The sequence below is a fragment of the Protopterus annectens genome, chromosome 11.part0, assembly GCF_019279795.1.
Source record: "Protopterus annectens isolate FY-2018-M chromosome 11.part0, PAN1.0, whole genome shotgun sequence".
Classification (NCBI taxonomy): Eukaryota; Metazoa; Chordata; order Ceratodontiformes; family Protopteridae; genus Protopterus; species Protopterus annectens.
The window spans coordinates 1,204,719,469-1,204,745,400 of NC_056745.1; the positions used below are offsets into that span (position 1 = coordinate 1,204,719,469).

The 25,932-nt window shown below is 39.6% G+C and overlaps 1 protein-coding gene across 1 annotated transcript in view; it reads right to left on the bottom strand.

Annotated features, from left to right (window-relative positions):
- Positions 1 to 3,813: 3,813 nt before the first annotated feature.
- The window catches only part of TMEM60 (transmembrane protein 60), a 98,380-nt gene continuing 76,261 nt past the window's right edge, over positions 3,814 to 25,932 (bottom strand). Inside the window, exon 2 of the mRNA XM_044088564.1 lies at positions 3,814 to 4,821. Within this exon, the coding sequence (XP_043944499.1) occupies positions 4,361 to 4,777 (417 nt within the window). The 5' untranslated portion in view covers positions 4,778 to 4,821 and the 3' untranslated portion in view covers positions 3,814 to 4,360. The remainder of the gene's footprint in view (positions 4,822 to 25,932) is intronic.

Here is a 25,932-nt window from a genome sequence, read left to right on the forward strand (position 1 = left end):
TGAAACTTTCTCATGTGTAGTCTTGCTAGTGGAACCAGGAGAATGCAGGATGCCATGTAACCCAGGGCCTGTAGGAATCTCCTTGCAGTCATCTGGGTAAGTTTTGCCAAGCCTTTGAAATAATGAGTTAACTTCTCTTGCTTGTCTTCTGTTAGGTAAGCCATTTGAGAGGCTGTGTCTAATTTGGCTCCTAAGAAGATTATTTGCTGGGATGGCTGAAGTCTTGACTTTTGGAAGTTGACTGTGTATCCCAGAGCTTGAAGTAATCGTATGACATAGTCCAAGTTTTTTGTCAACATCAATTTGTCGTCCACTTGTATGAGGCAGTCGTCCAGGTACGGGTAAATTTGGATCCCCTGGAGCCTGCAATGAGCAATTACTGAAGCCAGGCATTTTGTGAATACTCTGGGCGCAGTAGATAAGCCAAATGCAATGCTGAGAATTGATAATGCTCTGGCCCTGCAAGAAATCTGAGGTATCTTCTGCAGCTGTGTCTGATAGGGACATGCAGGTATGCCTCCTTGAGGTCCAGAGTAATCAGCCAAGACCCCTTGCCCAGCATGGGAAGGAGTTGTAGAGTCAGCATTTTGAACTTTGTTACTATGAGAAAGGTGTTTAATGCGGACAAATCCAGTATTGGTCTCCATTGAGATTCTTTTCTTGGAACAAGGAACAGTCTTGAGTAAAACCCCTGGCCTTGTTCTTGTTGTGGAATTCTTTCTATTGCTTTCATCCGAGTCAGCAGAGAGATTTGCTTGATAGCCTCTGCCCTCTGGTTTTGTGGTAGGTTTGGCATGCCTTGTTTTCTTGGTAAGGTATGAAAATGGAACCTGTAACCTCGGTCTATAATGTCCAAAATCCATTTGTCCTTTGTCAATCTGTGCCAATTGTCTGCAAACAGAGATAATTTCCCACCCAAGGGAGCTTCTATTTGTTCCCTGGTAGGCGGAAGTAGAGGAAAGTCATTGAGATTGTGGCTGTGGGGCAGGTGAAACCCGTGTCACTTCTTTGGTTTGCTGGCTGCCATTGTCGTCCCCTGTAAGGACCTCTGTATTGTCCTCTTCCTCGGCCACGTCTGTTTTTACCCCTTTAAAATTTTTCAGGATTAGGAAAGGACCAGTTTTTTGAAGGCCAATTCCTACTGAATCTGGGGGGTTGAACCTGGAGGAAATCTTTCACCGTCTGAACTGATTTTGCTTTTTCCTCGATGGGCTTTAACACATCCTTAGCATTAGCACCAAAAAGCTTGTTCTTTTCCAAAGGTGCATCCAGAAGTTTTGCCTTTACATGATCTGGTAGTGGTTGATCTTTTAGCCATGCATGTCTACGAATGACTGCCCCTGTCATAGCTGCCCTACATGAAGCTTCCAGTGCATCATATCCACACTGCAGGAAGTGATTGCTTACTTGCTGAGAGTTATGTACAGCTTCCTGCAAAGACTTCCTGTCTAAAGGATCAGGAGAGGCCAGTGTTTTCTGTAAATCCTCTAACAGGAAATCCTGATATTGTAACATATGAAAAAGGCAGTTCAAAGCTCTCAAAGTAGTGGAGGTGTAAACCTTTTTACCCCATCTCTCTAATGACCTAGCTTCCCTGTTGGAGGGCAAAGGATTTTTAGAGGTGGAAGCTGAAACACCTTTAGGTCCCTGAGAAATAGTTTCCAAATCAGCAGTATGGGCCCTGAATAAATGGGAATGTGTTTCTGGGACCCTGTAATACCTGTCTGGCTTGGCTGGAGCAGGAGGAAGAGAAGGGCTGCCTGACGACAGGACAACCCAGTTGTTATGACTGCAGATGCATCCATGAAGGACATCAGGGGTAACACTAGAGTCAGCATACAAATCATCCAAAACATCAAGCACAGGAGGAATAGCCAAGAGCCTGTGCTGGGGCTTTTTAAGGAAAGTTCGAAGGCGCTTTCTGGAATCAGAATATTCCTGGCCTTGCCACTTGAAATGTTCCCTCATGGTATGCAGAACTTCCCCAAAAGAAATATCCTCAGGAGGGGAGGCCGAGGGGATGGAATCCTCTGCATCCGAGTCCTCATAGGTCTGGAAGAGCTCTTCCTGGCCATCTGAGTGGACAGAGTCCTCAGAATCTTCATCTGAAGAAATAGGGTCAGAGGGTTCAACCCGGGGCCTTTTATCAGAAGGAGGCTGGGATCCTCTCTCAGGATGGGCCTGTGAACCTCTAATCATAGAAATTAAGTCAGCAGCCATAGTCATGATTTGTGTCTCTGGAGTAGGCTGAGGTAAGGCTTTAGCAGTAAGATGCTTGGTCTTGCTGGCTGCCTTAGCCCTAGTGTAGGCCTTAATAGACATGGCCATAGGAGGCCTGGCTGCTCCACGTGCAGGAGTGACCTTATCTACAGCAATGGTCTCGGGCATTTCCTCGGTTTCGGTATCCGGAGGAAAATCAATAACTGGCGGAGTGATATCCGGAATCGGAGACGTCGGTAATGCGGTGTCTTCGGTTCGGAGCGGTGGAATAACTGTCTCAGGGGGAACCGGAGCATTCGCGGTAGGTTTTGGCGTGGAGTCGGTGGTAGACGCAGGCAGAGGATGTCAGTCCCGGTCTTTTCGTTTCTTGGGAGTTTGCGATGTCGGAAGTTCCGATGGCATTGTATAGCAAATTTTTCGCCGAAAAAATCTTCAGCGAACTCCGCCCGGCGCCTGAGAGTGCGCTTGTTGAAGCGAGCACAGGCTACACAGGCCGAGACGTCGTGGTCTGGGCCAAGGCAAGGAAGACAGTAAGAGCGGAAATCCTTATGAGGTATTTGTTTACCACAAGAAAGACAATTGTTAACTTTTTCAGTTATTTCTGACATCGGCTGAGGCAAGAAAAGGTCCCCAACGGGGTACTTAGCTTTTTTGATGACTTCGGAATCGAAGAATACAGGAGCTGACCGACCGGCACTTGCGAACTGCTTCTGCTTCGGGCACCGCGCGGCAAGAAAGACTGAAGAAAATGGCGTCGGCTGATGCTTATGTACTCCAGCCGCTCTGACGGAGAGAAATGCGACATCAGCCGACGTCGGACCCAGACTTTGGAATCCGGCCGACCGAGGGCTGCCTGAGGCAGGACAACCCATATGTTATGACTGCAGTTGCATTCTTGAAGGACATCTGTTTGGTACCAACCAGTGAACTAATCAGAAAACAGCACGAAGATGTTCCTGCTACTCGTTTTACCCAACAGCAGACAACAGTTTATCTAACTTTCAGGAACCAATCCTTATTTTGGAGGCTGGCGATGAGTGATGATTTCAGCCATTACTTAAATTTGTCAATAATAATAAACAACAACAATAAAATAAATAAAAATAATCTGGAATTAAGATGTTACTCAAACTCTTGGCACCCTATTATTTTGTCCTCAGAACCGGTAAATACAGAGGAATTCGGTAAGGTTGAGAGGTATATTCATGTTAAATCTTCTCTCCCGAAAAGCAGAAATATCCTAGTAGTTATGTAATGGCAAAGGTCTTGAGAAGCCTTTGTCCAAAAAGAAAAAAAAAAAAAAAAAAGCTTCACAGATCATGATGGCTGTATTTCAGGTTTGCCTATTTTCTACAAGTCTTAGCACTCTCAGTCAATATTATTATTTCAGGGGGCAGGGACAAAGCCCTTGCTTAGGCATGTGTGGGGCATGTACCCACAAAAAGACAACTTAGAAAAGTAATTTGGGCACATTTGTTTCAAGCAATTCAATTTTAAGTCAAGTGGCTTCCATTAAACATACATGAAGACACAGACACCCACAGAATTTCATACTTTTTCTTGTACAGGTATTACAACATACACATTCTAGTATATGTGGACCTCTAGTAACCTTTTATTAAATACTGACATTACAAGCATTTTTCCAAGATCAGAAATCTCAGTCAATTCTATGAAGTGCTATGTTTACAACACATTACTATGACAAACATTACTGAACGTAGAAGAAAAACATTTAAGTTTGCCTTTTTCCTCATTTTTATTAAAGTTATTACAAAAGTTTTTGCTCTGCAATTTTGTAATCACATTGGTACAGAACTGTTCCAGTCCAAGCTGTCTGAACAAACAAAAATACTTCAACCACACTAGCAACATGCTTAAGGACTTGTGTTCTGATTTGTAGCAGACTTTCACATAAAAACCTCTCATTCTGTTTAGAATTTTATGAAAGGCTTAATGGAGGAAAAAACAAAAACAAATCACACATTCAAAACACGGTTGTTCAAACAAAGCTGCTTTAAAATGTCTTGTGAAAATCTAACCACTCTCTCAAACGTGGTTTTAAGTTTTTCTCCTGATGAACATATCTAGTGCAAGAGTGGCTGAAATTCTTTGGAAATATCAAGTGTACTACTTGAGATCAAGGACAATTTGGAGTTAGATTGCTGCAAAATATACTATACCCAAGTTCAAGCATCCCTCCAATCAACAGTGCCCAGAGTGGAATGAAGGCAAAAGTAAGTTTCAGGTTGACATGCTTTTCCAGCATTGCACAAAGAGTTAAACAAAATGCTATATTTAGCAGCATAGCCATCAGGTACCACATTTTTCTCTTCATATTCTGTGAACCATTCCTATGGTCATAGCCGGATTTACACTGACCGACCATGCTTACAGTCAACATGACTAGTAGTATGACATCAAGAGCCCATTTTGGGATGAAAATAAGAAACCAGTTCACAAGAGCTTTTTGATCGAGTTTTAGTACCAGCAAGATCAGAAACAGCAATGTGAAGAACCACGTCAGCAGCACTCTCTGCGCCAGGGACATTCTCATCTGAACAGACTTTCAGGCTGGATTTCTGCAGTGCTGAAATCACCCTAAAACAAATGGTCAGAATTATCACCAATTTAGTACATACTAATTATACATTTGTTTAAAAATTTTTCTCATCAAAACTGCAAGAACTGTAATGTCAATGGTCTGAAATTTTGACGAGTATACGATTTGCTCCTTTCCTCAAGATGCAGTGACTTCAAAATATAGTATATTCAAGAAGTAGATGGTATGGAATCCAGAGGATTGCACTGGGGATGCAGATTGGAAAACTTCCTCTTTACCTACCTTTTCAAAAATTTGGGCCATCAATATTACAATCCTTGAAATTTAAATAGGAATGTGCTCCATTTAAAAATGGCAATATCATAGTTATTTGCATGCATAATGGGCAACTACTCCAAGGCTGACAAGGCAAAATTTGGTGTACTTACCGTCAACAATACAGGACAGCAATAACATTAATGACATGCGACAGGAAACATTTTACATTTAATGGTCAGTATCCACATTTCACGGTTATGATTCTGTAAAAAAGTTGAAACATTTCTCATAAACATGCTATGTCAGAGTAAAGCATGGCAGTAATGTTTAGCTGCTTTGTGTAAAAATGAAGGCATACTATGCTTTGTCTGAATGGCAAAAACATATGCAGCAGTCAAAAGAATGTCAAAGTACTTCTGCTATGCATGTGAAGCACTGGTAATATACAGAAGAAAATAATGTTGCCAATTAGGATAAAGTTGGTTTATAATTTTAAACATCAGACCAGATTTATAAAGCCGTATTGACAGTTCAAACCTGTAGACAAAAAGGGTAACTTGCCCACAGCCCATGCCCCTTTCAGCCAGAATACCAAAGCAATGTCAAGATCTAAAAAAAAAAAAAAATGTCTGACTGACCAAGAAATGTACAAAAAAATCTGTTACTGTCATCTAGTGGTCTTCCAGCATCCAAAGACATCTACACCCTACTGAAATTGGCATCAATGCCAATTTGAAAAAAAAAAAAAAAATGGTCAAAAGTCAGCATCTACCAAGCTTTTTCTCTACCAGCAGTATTGGTGGTGGAAGTGCAAAAATGGCTTGTAGAACTGAACTCGGCTCCATCTGGAAAAGGGCAAAAATGAGTTCTTTAACACTAAATGGTAATGGAGACAATAGGTCCGAATGGAGAGAGGATAGGTCAGCAAGCAAAGGCGAGTAGTGTTGCTGAAACTGAATTCATCCTCAAGTCTTGGTGAGTACCTTCATAAGGTGAACCCTGTTTTTCACAACATCTCACCAAGATGAGACCGATATATAGACTGCATTTTATATAGCACATATCATGGACAGAAGCAGGTCAAAGATTAAAAAAGATAGCTGGGTGCACAGGACCAAAGACAAAATTATGCCCAATCCTGGTAGGTGCACTGGTGCCAGGACCGGAAAAAATAGTGTAGAATCCTCAAAAATACAGAAACATTACAATGGGTCCAGGCCAGGCCCAGGGAGAGGATGCCCCCCCCCCCTCCGTTGTACAAGGAAGTAGCAGTCCACAAAAAACACAAAAACTGATAAGAGTGGGCTACGGAGGATAAGAAATTATGTACTGTTACTATTATGCAAAAAAGCACAGAATTTCCAGATACAAAATATACAAAAAGATTGAGAGAAATTAGAGGAAAGAAAAAAAAATACTTCCACAAGAAAAAGCTTCGGTACTTATGTATTATCGTAGCCAGATTTTGCGACATGATATGCTTTCTTGTCTTTTACTAAAACAACAACAAAGTGTAATTGGGAAGGGTAAACTGTTAAAAAGTTTGCTAGGATATTGGTGGTGGGTTTGTAAAACGATTAAGGGTTAACATTTTAGGATTTGTGGGTAGCTTGCTGTAAAGATGTCAAGCGTTGAATTCAGCAATCGCAGTGGTTGTATGTATACTTATGCTGGCCTGAAAGGAGTGTGAGTTTGCGTACGATGTTATACACACGCATAGATCAAACAGATTAGCTTTCATATTGTGGAATGGATTACTTTTAGTGCTGTTCTTGTGTGGAAAGGATTGTTTTTCAGCTTTACCCTATTCTGTTTGGATGTATTGGTGAAAAGAAGAAACGGGACACATGCAGTTTATGTTAGGTAAACTCTATTTCTTATAGCTTTACAAACAGTTCTAAAGAAACTTTAGAATACAAGCTTGTCAGGAAAAATAGGAAAAAGGGTTTACAAACATTTGTAAGTAGTACTGCTTTGCTTTTATGCTGCAATGCTTCTATTCTCAGGGCAAAGGCTGATTGAATGTCATTGATTTTCCTATGTTACGGCTCAACAGATGTGGATTGCTAAGAAAGGCTTTGCCAAAGTTGGTAAGTAGACAGTACTGCTTTGCTTTTATGCTGTGATGCTTCTATTTTCATGATAAAGGCTGACAGTGTCATTGATTTTCCTATGTGTTACAGCTCAACAGATGTGGATTGCGAAGTCCCTTTTGTAATGTTTTTCGGTATGTGTAGAAAGCTCAGAAGATATATATTGCTCAGTCGCTGTTGTACTGTTTTTATGTATAGGAAGCTCAGAAGATGTGGATTGCTTAACACATTTGAAGTAGAATGGGACTTGCTTTACTGATATGAGATGCTGTCAGTAAAGGGGAAACCTATTTTCAAACCTTATTTTTTCAGCCGTTTAACTGATAAATCTTCCTAACAAACGCAGAACATTAAAGAAAACACATTTCTGAGCTTTTTAATGCTTTCTTGGTGCTACTTGACACAACGAGAAGCAACCAGCATTACCGCGAAAATCTGGTTGAGATAATACGCAAGTACCGAAGCTTCAAATAAAAATTTGTGTTCACTAATGCAACAAATTTGATTAGAGAGACCCAAGATGAGCTGTTTGGAAAAAGCATCATCTAAGGAAGTGCAAAAATATAAGTATAAAAAAAGAAATATGGACATGGGAAAAGGATATCGGATGTGGTGCAATATTTATGCAAAGGTGAATCCATACAAAACAGGCATGCCCAAAGATATTCGAAGAGAAATACAGGCAAAGGCATCCAGACATGGAAAATTTCACAAAAATAATAATCACAAAAATAATAATAATCACAAAGATGTAATATAGAAAAGATTAGCAAAGTACGTGGTAAAGTCTAGTTAGAAGGTCTTAACAGATTTAGATCACAGCATGATGGAATGAGTCCTCAAATTAAAGGAGAAACAGGAAGATCAGGAGACATCTGAAGAAGAAATATGGAAATGTGAAAGATTTAAAATGGTACAATATTTATGCAAAGGAGAAAGCAAAATTAATCAATACAAAAAGAGTAGCGCCAAAGATATTTGAATAGAAATACAGGAAAAGGAATCTGAACATTGAAAACTTTACAATACAAAAATATAAGACAAGAGGAAAAGTAGAAAAGAAGATGACTAATGGAGAAGTTAAAGAAATAGAAAGTGAAGTTATGGAGTACCTGCGAAGTGAAGGATTCAGTGTAGAAAACCTAACTCGGAAAGCACCACAGCAGGACAGAGAAATGGACATCCAAATTAAGAGAAACCAGTAGAACGGGAAACAACTGGTCTTTTGCCATATGAAGATACTTTGGAGCCTTCCACAGCAAACCAGTATAAACGTTCACTTTAAGCTGAACAGCATGGCAGCGCTGACGCAGCCAATATTGAGGAGCGATAGGCCAGTGAGTTCCCATATGACAGAGCAACGGATGACGCAGGAGGAAATTGGAGAGAATGTGCTACAGGAAGATGCTATAAAACTTTCTATAGAATGACCGTAGGAAATAAAAGAACAAAAAATGTGCCCTCAGTTTAGAGGAAAATGAGCTCAGAGAAGAGAGTTGCTTGACATGCGATATAACAGAAGTAAATAGGATACATTACTGTGCAGATAAATTAATAAAATATAAATTTCTATCACAAGAACACAGGGTAGTAAGGGAAAGAAAGGGGAGAAATCAAATACCATCATGAAGTATTGCACAGAAAAACCTATAAAGCAACTAGTGTCACTGTTAGAGTACAGAAGAGGAAGCAGCTCAACAAAAACACTCCAGACGTGATAAAGGCAATGCACAGTATTAGAATGGAGTAGGATCCATCATGCACTACTGCAAATAAACTAAAAATATCAGCACAGGCAGAAAAACTTAGAAGATACAGAGATAAATAAGTACAAATTAAGTACTTTAGATGCCTCAAAAAAGTTTTTACAGAAAACTGGCAAGTAAGGTAAAAAGAATGGAAAGACCACACACACAAAAAAAGAAAACAACATTTGGAGATCTATGAAGATCCTGTGGAACATAAAGATACTAAGTGGATAGAAGTGAAAGAAAAATAAAATAAGTTTATTCTAGTTAGATGTTGCCCGTTCGATTCTCAGTTAGAGCGTCTTCTGTGTAACGACATGCTTGAATGGGCGTTCCTTCATTGAAGGTTGTGCGTTAGGCCCGGCAAGCCAGTACGTAAAAATCTACTGCCAATCATTATTGGACCGGAGTTCCGCTGTGGCGACCCCCAACCGGGAAAAGCCGAAAGACACAAACAAGCAATAAATAAAAAATAAATTAAAGCTCACAAGTTAAATAAATAAAAATAAGAAGTTCAAAGGTACAGGATATGAAATGGGATTCAGTAACTGTGAAATAAAGTGAAGAAAAGCCTCTAATTGAAAAACAAAACCCAGGCCTACATGCAGTACCTAACTTCTAGTTAAAAGTATTAACATCTTTGCACAAAGATTTAGCCATTTGTAAGAACTATTTAATATAGCCATTTGTAAGACCTATTTATATGCGCAACCCGGACAGACAACAACCTGGTTAACAGGAAAAACAATGCTCCTACTTGAGAGTGAACCTGCAAACTTCCCTAAAAATTATAGGCCAATAAACTGCCTTCAGACGACATATAAACTTATACACTAGAACTGATGCTGACAAGTTTCTCATTTAGAAGAAAGCTATCATGGCAACACACCAGAAGGGCACTAAAAAAGCAATATGAAACAAAGGATAATTTGTTGCCAAATAAAGTCATAGTGGAGAAAGTACAGTTGTGTACACCTACCATAAATGTAGATGTTAGAGTGTCTTCACTGTTGCAGTCGGTGTTTCCCTCCCTCCTATCCCCTCTTTTTCTCTCTTTTGTGGTGTATTTGTGTTTCCTTGTTGGATTCATTTATGATTTATTGGGGACTTCTGACATCTAGGGCAAGAAAGGCTGGAGAAGATGGCGTCGGCTGAGGGCTATGTACCAGAGCGTACTGGCTTGTACAGCCGACGCCGGACCCAGACTTTGGGATTTTGGCCGACCTCGGGCTGCCTGCCGGCAGGAGCACCCTACAGTTATGACTGCAACAGTGAAACACGATGAACATCTGTAAAAAGCTGAAGAATCTAAGTATGGCATGGACTGACTACAAAAATAGTGTCCGACACTATCCCATATTCATGGATGAGTGTGCTTAAAAATGTATAAATATGCACCCTATACTGATCAACTGCATAACAGCAACCATAAAACAGTGGCAGACCACTTTGCAAGTAAGCCATGATAAAGGACAAATTATTATTCCAGGGATAAAAATTCAAAGGTGGATATTCCAGGGCGACTCCCTGTCACCACTGCTATTCTGTCTTGCCCTTAACCCATTAAGCTGTCAACAGATTAGGCCATGGCTATAATCTGGCTCCTAGAAAACAAAAGTATAAAGATCTCCCATCTTTGTTGATGATTTAAAACTGTATAGCTCTCATCAGATCAGATAAGGGCAAGACAGAGAATAGCAGTATACTTCTCTGAGATGCAGGCCAAAACCAGTGGGCTACAGATGACCAAGTTGCAGATGACTGCAAGCCGGGCGTGGTCATCAATTCCCCCAAATGATGTGGACATCCTCCAAAAGGGTCTCACCCAAACAAATGACTGGTGCCAGAAACAAGGCCTCAAGCTGAATGACAAAAAAAAATCCATCATCCCCTTTGGAGAGAGTGATGTCCCCACATTAACAACGTTTTAAGCATGAAGTCAGTCATGAGGGATTTGGGCACCCAGGTTGACAGCAAAATGACTTTATCACCATGTTGCTTCCGTTGTACGGAAATATTCCTATATGGCGCACCTCATAAGTAACGGTATCTCATCCAGGGACTAGGATGTCATAACATCCCTGTATTCTTCCCTTATAAGGCCAATTAAGTACAATGCCCCCTTTGGCATGTACCTTGCAAAGCACATGCAGCAGCTGGAGAGACCACAGAAGTTCCTCACCAGAAGAACCCAGGGCCTCAAACATCTACCCTACAGAGACAGGTTAAAAGCCCTGTCCCTCTGCTCAGTTTCATACAGACTCCTCAGAGGTGACCTCTGTCTGGCATACAAAGTGATCTCAGACCCTGCCTTGATGGAGCCACTGCATATCCGCAAGTCAAGCTCCACTCGAGTAACCCGAGCCACTGCATATCCGCAAGTCAAACTCCACTCGAGTAACCCACATGTGGGACCTCAACCTAATCTGTGACATCAATAGGACTTGTTGGTGGGACAGATTTGTCCCCAAGAGACTCTCGCATCTGTGGAATAGACTCCCTCTCCACGTCAAGCAGAGTACCTCATTGTCCCTTTTCAAGAGCAACCTGGATAACTGGATGGGAAACAGAAAATACAACCCTGGGATTCCACCTATGTCCCTGCTGGACAGGGGCTTTGGGCGCCGACTTGTCTAAACATGGGCTAAACTCTTGGCTAGGCTACAAGGGCCTCAGAGCCAATAGCCTAGTAACTTCCTATGATCCTATTAAGATGAGGAACTGAAAGCACAACTGTAAGTAGTCAAAACATTTCCAGATACAAGAATGTCAATTTGGTCTTGATAAATGTGCAAGAACAACCTTTAAAGCAGGAAAACTGCAGCACCAAGACAACAGTTTGGGACATGTGATATAAAAAAACTTGAGCAAGAGGGAGTGTATAAACATTTGGGAATTGATGAAGAATCAACAATAAAACATGAAACAATGTGAATAAATCTCTGTAAGGAATATTTTAGAAGACTTGGCGCTAACATCCAGGAACAAAGTTTAAGCTATAAACTAATTTCTTCTTCCTGTCCTAACTTAACAGTTTTGGAATGAGTGACTGGCCCCAAAAGGTATTGGATAGATTAGGCAGGAAAACGAGGATGCTTCATGCTCACCAAATTATTTATAAAAATCAGTGCATACCAAGATTATATATTCCCCATTCCAAAGGAGGTATGGGCTCCTTGAAATTGATTACATGTATAGATCTGCAATTGTGGGACTGCACATATATTTGCGTACTTCGCAAGACCCAAACTTAGTGAAAGTCTTGAAACATGAGGAGAATAAATCCAATATGACTTCCCTTGGTGTAGCAGGAGGACATCGGTGTCAAGCAGTAATGGAAATCAAACCAGAAGTAGATAAAAAATCAGGCAGCAACTGAATGTGCCAAAAAATGAAAGAATATATGGTGAAGGATCAGATGAGAAGGCAAGAAATGTGGAAAATGCATAAATATAGCTGCAAGTACAGAAAACGTCTGGAAGAACTTCACATTGATCATGAACAAATGCAGGAATGGTTATGGACAGGCGAATTCAAACCAAAAAATGAAAGGTTAATACTGGCGGCCCAAGATGGTGGGCGATGTACATGTTGGTTTACAAAATCCATTGAACATGGTCGGAAAAACAGACAAATGTAGGTTTTGTAAAACAGAATTGTTGCACACCTTCTTGCTGGGTGTGACATACTAATGGCAGAAGGATTGTATCCTCAAAGCACAATAATGTGACAAGACTGTTGCACTGGGGACTGTGTAAACAGTAATATTGAAGCAGCTGAAAAACACTGGAAACAGAAGTCACAAAGCATCACAGAAAATGATGAAGTCTACATCACATGGGATCGCCCATTACCAACAGTTCAAAAGATGCGAGAAAACCAGATATAGTGGTCCATGAAAAGACAAAAGTAGAATTGATCATTGAAATCACTACACCCGGTGACTACAGTCTCTTGCATACAGAGAAATAGTCATAAAATACCAAGACTTGCAGGCAAAAACAAGAACAATGTGGAAGTAAGATACCCACCCAGACAGTTCCAATAGTAGTAAATTGCTTAAGACCCATTGTTCCAATTGTATTTGGATGCGTTACCAATACATGCAACTAACTGCGGTGGTGGTGCTGCGGTAGCGTTGTCGCCTCACAGCAAGACGTTGTCCTGTTCGATTCTCAGCTAAAGTGTCTTTTGTGTGGAGACATGCATGAATGGGCGTACCTTCGTTGAAGGCTGTGTGTCAGGGCTGGCAACTCTGCACGTAAAAATCTACTGCCAATCATTAGCGGACCGGATTTCCGCTGTGGTGAACCCTAACCGGGAAAAGCCGAAAGATACAACCACCACCAATACATGCAACTCCATATGAATTGCAGGAGCTGTCATTACTAAACATATTGTGGGTGCAGAGAAGAGCACTTCTGGCTGACAAACATTGAAACAATACTAATTTCATGTACTTTAATTGTACTTAGACTTGGGAACAGGGTCCATTCCAGTCATGGTATTAGAAACCCAAAAGATCTGGAGGAGGAAAAAAAAGAAAAAAAAATTCAGAAATGAAAACCAGCCATCTTGAAAAGCTCTTTACAGGGCAATTTTTCTGCTTTTTTTATGCGGAGCTTATCACGCTCAAATACTCAGTGGCCAACAAATGCAACAATACGACAGTGCTGGTTTATGCAAACAGAGGCAAATATTCATGGAAAAAGCTGACTAAGCGGTGATGTGCGAGAGTTTAACAAAACTGCTGTAAGGGCACGGATTAGTTGCAAGACACCAATTTCATTAAAAATGGATAATTTAAAGACAGCAGTAAGTAAAAACTCATTGTTGGCTTGTGTTACAGACACAAGTGAAGAACAAAACTTGCAAACAAGGATAAATAATTTGCATGAAAGAGATGATGCTAACATACAGGAGTAAAAATCCCTGAAGAGAAAATGCAACGGTTAGAAAAAAATGGTTCTTCTGACTGACTACGAAGCAAGGATGAAGAGGAAAAGTTCAACCAAAAGGACTTTGAGAAAAATGAATTGTAAAGCATCTTAAGAGTGTTAGATGAAAAAATATTGGACCTACTGAGATGGATTGATGCCACAGAACAACATAATGGACTACTAGAAAATTTCTTTATTCTAATACTGTGAAATTTGCCAAAGTAGAAATTAGTATCTTGATCAGAATAAAACAGACAAGCGGTTGTGGGTTCAGTTCAAGCAGCTTTATGACACACGTCAGGAGTGAGGCTTTGCAACTTAAACTTGAATAAACTTATAAACAGACTGACTACCACACTTCATACATGTGAACACACTGGCTGTTCTCTCAAAATGGCACTGCTGCCTACATGTGCTCACTATATGCACGTGCTTACATCTGGAAATGCTTTTTAAAAGGTACACATACACTGTTCTATATCCTCCCTCAGAAATGGATCGTATACTGAATGACAGTATTCAATGACATGCAATTTACAGAAATGATCTTTTAACATGCAATTATACAGAACTAATTCTCTGGCATGCAATCATACAAAATTAGACACACAACAATCATGTCCTGGTTGCTGTGTGTTTTAATCTAGGTCTAGAAATACGACCCAATTGTGTTAACATAAGTCAGAATTGGATCTAGCAATGGGGACGGTCTTCAAGGAATGTTCAACTTTGGGGACAACTGGGACATCATCAGGAACGGAAATGGATACGGAGACATGTTCTGTATGAACATTGTCAGGGTTGCTCTGAGATCTAGAGTCTATCACAGGTACGATGCTGCAATATCATTTCGGATACAGGAAGATGCCTGCGGTTTCTCCTGTATTCTATACCCTCAGATTCCACTAAATAGAATCTCTGCTCTGCACATGTACCTCTCACTTGACCAATTTGATCAAAGCCTTTTGCCGTTTGCATCCTTACTGCTTTCTTTTAATGGAAGATATCTGCTCGTTTCATCATAGCTGGACTTCTGAGAAAAACGCTTCTTAAAGTTGGGCTTTGACTGCTCTGTTTTTAGCATTAGGCACCAACAAACTAGAATAGGCAAGGTTGTTCTGGTTTGCCTAGATAGAAGTCTCTGAGCAGGACAGCCAAATAGGTTGTCAAGGGTACATTTCTGAGATTAAAGTAAATTCAAGGAGATATTGGTATTGTCATGCTTTGACCTCTCTAGTAATTGTTTTCAACTCTGTACTGCACGTTCAGCAAGGCTGTTTTGATTGTAGGTATTCAGGACTACTAGTAACATGGATAAAGTCCCACTCTTTTGCAAATCTCTGAAACAATTGACTGGTAAACTGAGTACAGTTGTCAGAAATGATGGTGTGGACTACCATGGACTGAGAAATGATGTTTCAACTTAGTAATAATAGCACTGGACATTAGGTAAGGTAGCAAGTCGATTTCGAACCAGTTTGAATAATAGGCGCTACCAACACTAAGTAATGCTGATAGATGAAGTGGCTTTTTTTTTGCAAATGCGGTTTAGTACTGTTGCATACTCAAAAAGAAAGGACTTATCAAGGTCTTTCGATACAGAAGGCCAAAATACTAGTGGTCTCACCCTTGTTTTGGTAGAATCGGAACCTGGGTGGCCACGATCCAAAACCTGAATGTTTTTCAAGTTGTAAGGAAGTAGAACCTTTGAAAATTATACCATCTTCCATCAGAATCTCATCTCTGTATGGAAAATAAGGTTGTACTTCTGGCGGTACACAGGATTGCTTTGACCGCCATCCTACATTGATGAAGTGGTTGAGCTTTTGCAAAATAGGATCAGTCTTTGTACGATCTCTTAGCTCATCAAATCTAGTGGTAGAAAAATTATCTGCATCAAGCTGTTCTGTGGTATTTCTGGGCGATCTGGATAAGGTATCAGCCAGATAAAGAAGTTTGCCTTTTGTATAGAAATTGTACTTTTTCAATCGGATCATCATTCTTTGTAAGTCTTGCTGGAGCTGAATGCATAAGCTTCTTTAAAATGACTAGAGGTTGATGGTCACTTTCTATCTGGATAGCTCGGCCACAATCATGGAAATTTGAACATGCGAACACAATTGCCAAAGTTCCTTCTCAATTTCAGCATACTGCATTTCAGTTTGGTTAAGGAGTTCTAGAAGCATAGGCAACAAGTCTGCCCTCTTTAAGAATAACTGCACCAAGACCAAACTTTGAAGCATCACAGGAAAGAACTACTGGTTTGTGGACATCATAGTACCTTAATGTAGGAGGGTTGGCAATTTGCTGTTTAAAGTTATTAAATGCTCTCTGGTGTTAAAACCATGACCAGGCAACATTTTTGCAGGTCAGCCCTCAAAGGCGCTGATAACTCACTAAAATGAAGGATACATTTGCTCAAATAGTTAACCATACCAGGAAAACGCTGTACGGCTTTGGACATTGTCTGGAGTGGCATCTCTCGAACGGCTGCTTGTTTAGAAGGGTCTGGTCATAAGCCTGTACTGGTAAATAAATGACCTACATAAGTAACCAAAACAATGTGTACTACTGCAACCAAACCAAAACAAAAAAACACAGAAGCTTCCCGAGGTCAGTGAAGGCCAGTTAACACCAAATAGCGTAAACTCAACTTTATTTCCGCTTTCATCAGAACCGGACTTCTTCAGAAACAATACCACCAGAACATAAAACAGGAACCAGCACTTGACTCCGTAGAACACAACCAACCACAACGAATTTACCTAGGTTTCGTCTTTAATCAGACTTCTTCAGAATACAAATGACTAAAAAGCCAAGTACAACCTTACACACTTAAATAGAAACAGGACATGACATCATTAAATTAACTGATATATTAATAAACATCTCATTAACAAAGTGAACTAAACACACCAATACAATGAAAAAGTACTGTATATAAGTCATTTGCAGTACTAAATTTAAACAACAACAACATATAACATACATTTAATAAATGCATCAGTTAAAATCCCTTTATCCAAGGATATGCTTTAATTTTAAAATAGGGGCAATGGTGATGTAATAATTAATGCCAGGAAATACCATGGCATTCAATTTCAATTGCCACCTCATTTCACTGATGTCAAGGTGAAGATCAAGGACCTTCCCCTGTACATCCATAACCACTTGTTGAATGACACAAAATTTGAATGTATGCCCACTATTTGATTCAATATGCCTATACAATGCATTAGTTTTTTTCTTTAATCTTATATCTGACTGATGCTCCATTACACGATCTCTAAGGGCTCTACTAGTTTTAACAATATAGTATGCTGGACATTGACCACATAGTGCTACATACACGACATTCTTGGTGTAACAGTCAAAATGTCCACTGAGCCTAATTGAAACACCAGCTACACTAACCTTAGAAATTGTAAGGCATATCAATGAACACACACTACATCTACCACATTTGAAATTGCCTATTTTCTTCACAGTGAATGTACTAGCATTGGCTCCCTTCTCTAATAATTACTTAAATGATTGTGCCTTTCTAAATACACATTTAGGGGACCACCTAACTTTTCACATACTAACCTGTCAAGTCCAAGTAATTTCCAATTTGTAAGCACTATGTCCGTAATATAAGGTGCATCAAATGAATAAGTGGTAATGAAATAAATACCACTTTCCTGCCTCACCTTATCCGCACTGTCCACAGCTGCTTCACTAATTGCAAGCACGTTGACGTCCATGAGGACAGTGTCATCCGTTCCTATTATTGGGGGCTCATTGTTGGATCTCCCCTTTAATAAAGCCCAGTACAAACCATTTGCTCTCTTTCGCTTAACTTCATCAGCTATAACCTTACACATCATCTCAGGATATCCTCTCCTTATAAACATGCCCATAATGAATTCAACCTCCCTCAAAAATTCCAACTCGCCACTAGTCATTCTGGCAGCCCTGACCATCTGACCTTTGACAATAGCTTTTTTCTGATGGTCAGGATGCCAACTAGAATAACTAAGATACGAGTTTGAAAAGGTAGCTTTTCTATGAATACCAGAGACAAAGGTATGCTCAATAGGATCAATTTTTAAATTGACATCTACATATATGATTTCCTCTTTACTAAAAGCATGGGTAAACTTTAAAAAATATACTGTATTATTGATGTACTCCATAAAACAATTAACTTCAACATTACCTTTCCATACTATAAACAAATCATCCAAAAAACGAGTATAATGCCGGATTTTAGACTTAAACCTGCTTGCAAAAACATATTCCTGCTCCCAAAATGACATGATATAGTTGGCATAAATGGGGGCACAAGCCGCCCCCATAGCCACACCTGTGACTTGCTTAAAATATAAACCTTCGAAGAAAATAAAATTGTTATTTAATACTGTCTCCATTAATGTTATAAGTAAATTAATACGATCCTGATCATATAAGACAGTTTTAAAAAGCTGCCGCTCCAACCATTCTAAACCAATGCCATTAGGTATAACAGAAAAAAGATTGACATCAATCGTAACCAAAATCATATTATCACTAACTTCTAGAGTCCTTAGCTTTTCCAAAAACTGCCAAGAATCCTTGGTGATATAGTCAAATAACTTAATCCCTTTTTGTAGCTGATAATCCAAAAATTTACTTATGAAACAGGTCTTACTGCGTTTCCCATCAACTATGGGTCTAAACTTAAGGTTATCCGACCCTTTATGTATCTTAGGGATTCCAAAGATTCTACTCACCACAGGATATTCATTGCTGATATAAGAATACTCCAACTCATCAATTTGCCCTTGCATTAGTAAGTCTTCCACTAACAAATTCACTTTAGCATAAGCAATATTAACTTGATTTAAGCTACTTTCCTCATACGTGTCACTATTTAACATAATCAACATGTGATTGATGTAATCATTCCTATCCATAATCACTAGACCACTACCCTTGTCTGGCTTCATGAACCTAATAGACTGATCTTTAACCAGTTCATTTAATAAGCCATGTTCTTCCCTAGTTAAATTAATTGCCTTACTGAATGCCTCTAATCCACTTCCTGACTTACTCCTATTAATGTATTCTCTTATGTCAAGTTCACAAACCTTTTCAAACAAGCCTACAGTATTGTTAGAAGGAGGCATAAATTTACTAGGCTTTCTTAAAACGGCCGTTTGCCCGCCAGGGGTATCATGAAACATCAATTTCAAATTCATTTTCCTTGTTAATAACTTCAAATCAAATCAATAGGTCACTTAAGTTCCCTCTCACTAGTGGAACAAAGGTAGATCCCTTTGAAAGCAAGTCAACATGTCGTAAATCGATAACCTTGTTTGAGTAGTTATAAACTTTATAGTCACCATAGTTATTACTTACTACACAAGGGTTACTAATACACCCTCCGTTGACCATTTTCAATTGTTCCTCTGCTATTTGAATCAAGCATTCAATTCCCTCATCAATGCTTGAATCCACCGGACTCATAGATGGTTCTCTACATTTACAAGCATTATCAATAATTACATCATTACTAGCACTTAAAGATAAGGGAGTTGGATAGATACTTAAATCGGCATTGAAGTCATACTCATCACTATAGCCAGAAAACACCAATGAGCCAAAACTACCAACAGGTGCCTGACCTGTACTAGAAATTATATCCGGTTCTAAATCACTATCACTTAAATTTAATGCCACAGCATCTTTTACACTTAGGCTATTCAAATTGGTCTTTTTCCCAGTCTTAAAACCCACTTTGGGCTCAACTTTCATAATATGTGAATATGTGCATTCAACACCAATATCAGGATTAACATATTTCTCACTGAATGTTACAGCGTTACCAGCAACATCAGGGTGAACTATTAACCGAGGCCCTTCACTTGAAAAAGCATTCATTTTACCCATATTCACTTCAGTAACAACTGTGGGAACATAAAAGCATTCGCAACCAGTAGTAGTGTATTTTGCAGTATTTGCGTTGGAACCAACAGTGCTTAAACCAATATTTAAATCAATAATAGGCTCAATCAGCTCACCATCAATTAGGGAAACCGATGAACCAAGTTGAATATCCAACGTTTCACTTCTGCAAGTTTCCTCATTGAATTTTACAGTTGCGCCACTAGATGGCAACATCTTGTACACATTTTCATCATGCACATCTACACATACTTCACTCATAGTAGTTAACATAACCCCAAACCCTTCGTTTGAACCATTAAGGTGCTCAGATACTTGTTGTAGCTTCTTCAGAAACAATGACAGAACGAAAAAAGTGCAAATGTTAAATACATAACATTTAATAAATCTTCCTAAAAAGCCATAACCAAATAAATGTAAATACAGAATACAATACAAAAATAAAATGTAAAATAAAATGGTATTACATACCCTAAAACTGATGCATATAAAACTCTATAGATCTTCATAATTTCATTAAAAGATATAAAATGTATATATGTACAATTTACAAAAATATATGTTTAATATTTACTTTAAACACTTTACGTTTATAAATTCATTTAACCCAGGCTTCTTTGTCAGCATCAAGTACTATTTGCCACAAGATTTCTCTCTGCTAGAGAAAATTCTTAAAATCATCCCCTCTCAAGTCCCCATTACCTACTTCCAAAATGGAGAACAAAAATCTCTTGCATTTATTGCACTCCGAAGAGTGCTTAAATAGGGCATTGTTGTGATCCTTACATTTGATACCATAAACGAGTTCCCTTATATGATCTTTTAAAGGGCGGGTAGTCATTCCTACATAGGTGTCGCAACCGCTACACGCTTCTATGTAAATGACACCCTCAGTTTTGCAGGTCAAAAATCCTGGAACCTTAAAAGGTACCATCTATATGTCCTAACACAATACAAGGACCCTCCATTATATACCTGCAAAAATTGCAGTTTCCACACTTATACATCCCTGTCCTTTGAATTTAGTCCTCAAAATTTGATTACAGTGGTCATTCTCTAATAATTTTTTGATGTTAACCTGATTCTTGTAAACAAAAATTAGGCTTCATCCCAACTGTCTTAATTAAATCACTATTTCCTTCTACTATCTTCCAATTTCTTTGAACAATTTTTCTAATAAGTGGACAATCCACTGTCATATCCAAGGTAAAGGTTGCCCCTACTGGTTTATTTCTGTTATTCTGGGTAATCAACGGAACCCGCAAAATAGGGGGATAAAAAGAAGCCCTTTTCTTTAAAATGTCTCTTTGTAACTGACTTAAAAATTCACCATTATACCCCCTGGTCAAGAACATATGGGTAATAAAATCAAACTCTTCTAACAGTTCCAAATCGGTAGTCATCCAAGTAGCTCAGATATATTGTCCTTTGGGTATGTTTTTCTTCATATATGAAGGATGATTACTCCCTATTATGCAGGTACCCATTTGTGAAGGTCTCTTTTCTGTAAATCCTGCTATTAAACACATTCAACTCCGGTTCCCATTTTAAGGCTACATCAAGAAAAATTTACCATGTGCCCGCTCATCCCTTTTGTAAATTTCAAGTATTTGAGGCTGAATTCATGTCAACAACAAAATTATCAGCTACCTTCTCAGTACCTTCCAAAATAAAAAAGTAGTCAACAAATCTGGTATAAAATAAAATTTGATATCTGGCGCTCAGCTTAACCAGGACTGTGGTCTCCCAATAAGCCATAACTATACTAGCATAAGACAGTGCAGCAGGAGACCCCACCGCAACACCCTTCAACTGTCTGTAATATGCCTGATCAAATAAAAAGAAGTTATTACTGAGTATAACTTCAATTAGGCTACATACAAAATTTACTTCTGGGTTTACCATCTCAGTATTGCATGACAGAAAACTGACAGCCTCTGTTCCCTCAGAATGAGGGATACAGGTAAATAAGGAGATCACCATCTACTGTAAGCACAATGTGTTTGCTGGTGATATAAACAAACCCAATGAAAAAATTCCGTAATTTCGCCAAAAAATCCCATGAATCTTGAATATAAGATGATAGATGCTGCACTAAGGGGTTTAAGACAAAATCAACCACTATCCCTAATAGAGTGGGGGGGAGGAAACAATTGGTCTAAAAGGCAGATTCCAAATGTTCTTATGAACCTTAGGAATACCAAATAAGACACCTATCTTGGGCTTATCGATTAAACAAAAATTGTACATGTCAAAATCTGTCACCATTCATGAGTGCATCATACAAAAAGTATTTAATATATTGGTAACTTCTAGAAATAAATTCTTTATCCACCTTTTTGTATTCTTCAACATTGTTCAACATTAACATACCATTCTGATGCTGTTCAATATTCATGACCACAACATTTCCCCTTCGTCGCTTTTCATAAACCACAAATTTTTAATACTTAATTGTTTTAAGGCTTCTCGATCTTTTGCAGATAAATTATTAAACCATTTGTTTTCATCATTTAAACAACCCTTTAAATCTTCTAAACAAAATTTCTCAAACACCTTAATGGTGGAATTTAAAATAGGTGTATAACTTGAAGGTTTCACAAAACATTTTAAATCACATTTAACATCTTTAAACAGAAATTCAGCCGTAGAGTAAACATTTTAAAATTTACTACTGTTCTTTTGTATTCCGCCCTCCTAGTAGGGACAAAACTGAAGCCATACTTCAAGACCGACAGTTGTGACGCCTTCTATGTAGGAATACCTGCCCTTTAAATGATCGTATAAGGGAACACATTTATGGTATCAAATGTAAGGATCACAACAACGCCTTATTTAAGCACTCTTCATTACGTTTCTGAAGAAGTCAGGTTTTGACGAAAGCGGAAATAAAGTTGAGGTTACGCTATTTGGTGTTAAGTGGCCTTCATTGACCTTGGGATGCTTCTGTGTTTTTTTGTTTTGACCTACATAAGTAACTTCTGGTGTCTGAATTTGCACTTCAGATTATCCAGCTTTAAATTCACTTCCCACACTCTGTCCAGAACTTTCTTGAGGTTTTTGTCATGCTTCATTTCACCACTGCCTCCAACCAGTAAATCATCAAATATTACAGCACACGGGTAGCCTGAACATTTGCTCCATTACACACAAATACTTCATTGGTAGAATTTATTCCAAAAGCCATCCTGAGGAATCTGTATCTACCAAATGGGGTACTGAATGTAGTCAGTAGTAAAGATTTGCGATCAAGCATTACTTGCCAAAGTGAGCTCTGCATCCAAGACAGAAAAAAAAACAGTGACATTTGGCAGGAGGGTGGCAATCTCCTCGAATGTACTCAGAGAATTAGGTCTTTTTAATGCCTTGTTCAAGTCTCTTGGGTGAATGCAGATTCTGATTTAATCTGAATTTTTCTTATAAGCAGCTACCATGGAAGACACCCACTCAGTTGGTTCTGTCACTGGACAAATCACACCTTGCTGCACCATTTTGTCTAACTGGACCTTGACTTTTGTCCTGCATAGCTACTGGAACTCTCCTTGCTAATCTGACCACCGGACTGACCTCTGGGTCTACTTTCATGGAGTACCCAAGTGGAAGTTTGCCTAGCTTGGATGGATTCCTCTGCATCGGAATCCTCACAAGCAGTCAGAGGTTGCTGTTCCTTTTCAAAATCTGAATAGTCAGATTCATCGGAATCCTGTTCTGTCAATTTCTGGAGAAGGGTGCCTTTTCCTTTTAGAAGTTGTGGCCTGACTACCCCGGATAAGAGAGATGAGATCCTCTGCCATTTTAAGCATTTGCCCTTGGGGTGGTGAGAAGCAAGACAGTGGCTAGAAGCAGATATTCTAGGGGTGGCCTGGCTTCTAGGCCTCAGAGAATCCGTTTGAGAGAAATGGTAGTCTGATAAGGCGTCATTTTTTGTACAGATTCGGTAGTGCGAAAAGCCTCCTCAGAATCCGGTGCCTGCGTTATGGCTCCGGACCCAACTGAGGCAGAGACAGCCAAAGGCTCAGAGTACAAAGATTCCTGTGGCATACTGGACTCCGCAAGGGTCTCAGTAGAGGCCTGTGTAGGTATCAAAATCAGGCATCAGCGGCTGCAAAAGTGCCTCACTGAATTCCAGAGAAATTACTTCCTGCTTAGCAGCAGCATCGTTGGAAGGCTTAGCCTTGTGTGGTCCGACTCTATCTCTGTTTTTTCAGAATGTCCACGAATTGTTGGCTGATGGACACTATCGGAATGCGAAGATGGAACATGAAAATAACCGTCTACAAGAGCTCTACGGCGAATGATTCTCACATTAGAGAGGGCAAAGAACTGGCAATGGGGGACGTCATGGCTTGGGCCTAAACAAGTGATGCAATAAGAATGGAAGTCTCAGTGTGGGATCTGCTTTCCACAGGCGAGACAACTGTTAACTTTTTCGGACATCCGTTAGTGCAAGAAAAATAGGTTCTCAACGGGGTACTTAGCTTTAGACGTTTTCAGCTAAAATCCAAACTCTGGTAGTAACCGACCGGCACACTTGCGAACTGCTTCAGTCTTTCTTGCCATGGAGCCTGTAGCAGATGTAATGGCGTTAGCTGCCTTGCTTTATAGCACTGACGTCAGTCAGCAAGCGACAGCAGCCAATGCAGAAAAACACTGACTCTGGTATTTGGGCCAGCAGAGGGCTACCACAGCAGGGATAACCCACAGGTGATGACTGCAACAATGAAACACGAAGAATACCTGGGACATATGCTAATGATGGACTTCTTTGGTAAAAGAAAGCAGTTTCATTCTCAAACTCTCTCCGAGACCTAATAATGGCTGCACAGGTCTTCTGACTACATAAAAAACTGCAAGCTGCAACTGTTCCCAGCCAAATAGCATGAAAGCACTACTTAGCCTTCGGTTTGAAGCTCTTCATCTCCATAGGCAACAAGCTTCACACAACTGGCGAAATTAAGTTGATCACCAGCTCTCACTCTAGCAAACGTTTCTGCTGACACTATATTACACTTTGAACAATTGTCTACTTTGAAATCTGTGGGCTTGCCATTGATCAGGGGAGTACAAAATACCTTTTTGCAAACAAATCTACCTTTGCACCGACCACTGACTGACGCACCATCTACACAGAAAGTGGGGTTGCAGCTTTCTACATGATATACTTGCTTTTTGAATGACTTTTAATAGCTGAATGAGGCTTGCTTGATTTACAAAACATTTTGAAAGTGGTTCCATTTTTTACACCTGTGACATTGCTGACAAATGCCAAGCACTTCTTCTTTTAGACTCATGACTGGCACCACAATTACAACAGTTAACAATAAGACTCTACTCTGGTTTTGCGGATTCACCATTATACTGCACTGAGCATGTCCTTTTTACTGAACTAGTCTTGGAACTTGCTAGAAAGCTACGGACTTTCCAAGGTAGACCTGCAGGGGTTGCAGCTGCCATGTGTTTAGGCCTGCTTCTGCTTGCCATGTGCTTTATGGTGTCTACGATTGCTCTACAGGCTGTTGAAACCATGCTCATCACTAGCAAGCATACTTGTGCGCCTTACTGTGAGCTCATAGATTTGGCAAATCTCTATGGCTTTGCTGAAGGTTAAATCACTGTAAATCTTTCTTACTGCAGCACTATTAACACCACATACAAGCCTGTTCTTTATTAACATCTTTCAAGTCACCAAATCTGCATGCTTTGGCCTTATTTCTCAAGTCAGTGATACAAGCTGCAAAAGTTTCACCTGGCTTTTGGTCTCTTATATAAAATGCCTCTCTAATGTAACATTTGTCTGGGGGTTGCACATTTCTTTCAATATACGTTTTAAGCACTCTGGGTCCTCTCTTGATTCAGCCATTACCACAATGTGGTGGTTTCCCCCTCTCTTGCATATACTGCTGGTGCATACACAAATGAACGCGCGCTCTCTCTCTCAATAGCCTCTGACCCAGCTAAGTTAAGCAAAATGAATGCACTTGTACGTGCACTGTCAAAAAGAGCTGCATGTATTAAAATATACTCAAGCTCAAATACTCTCCAATTTTCTGCTATATTATGATCATAGGTTCATAGATTAGTACTAGGCTAGCTGCCCTTTAGGGCCATTTTAAACCTAGCCAATTACCCTATGTGAGAATCAAACTCTGCACCTTGTGCTCATAAGGTAAATACCTTAACTA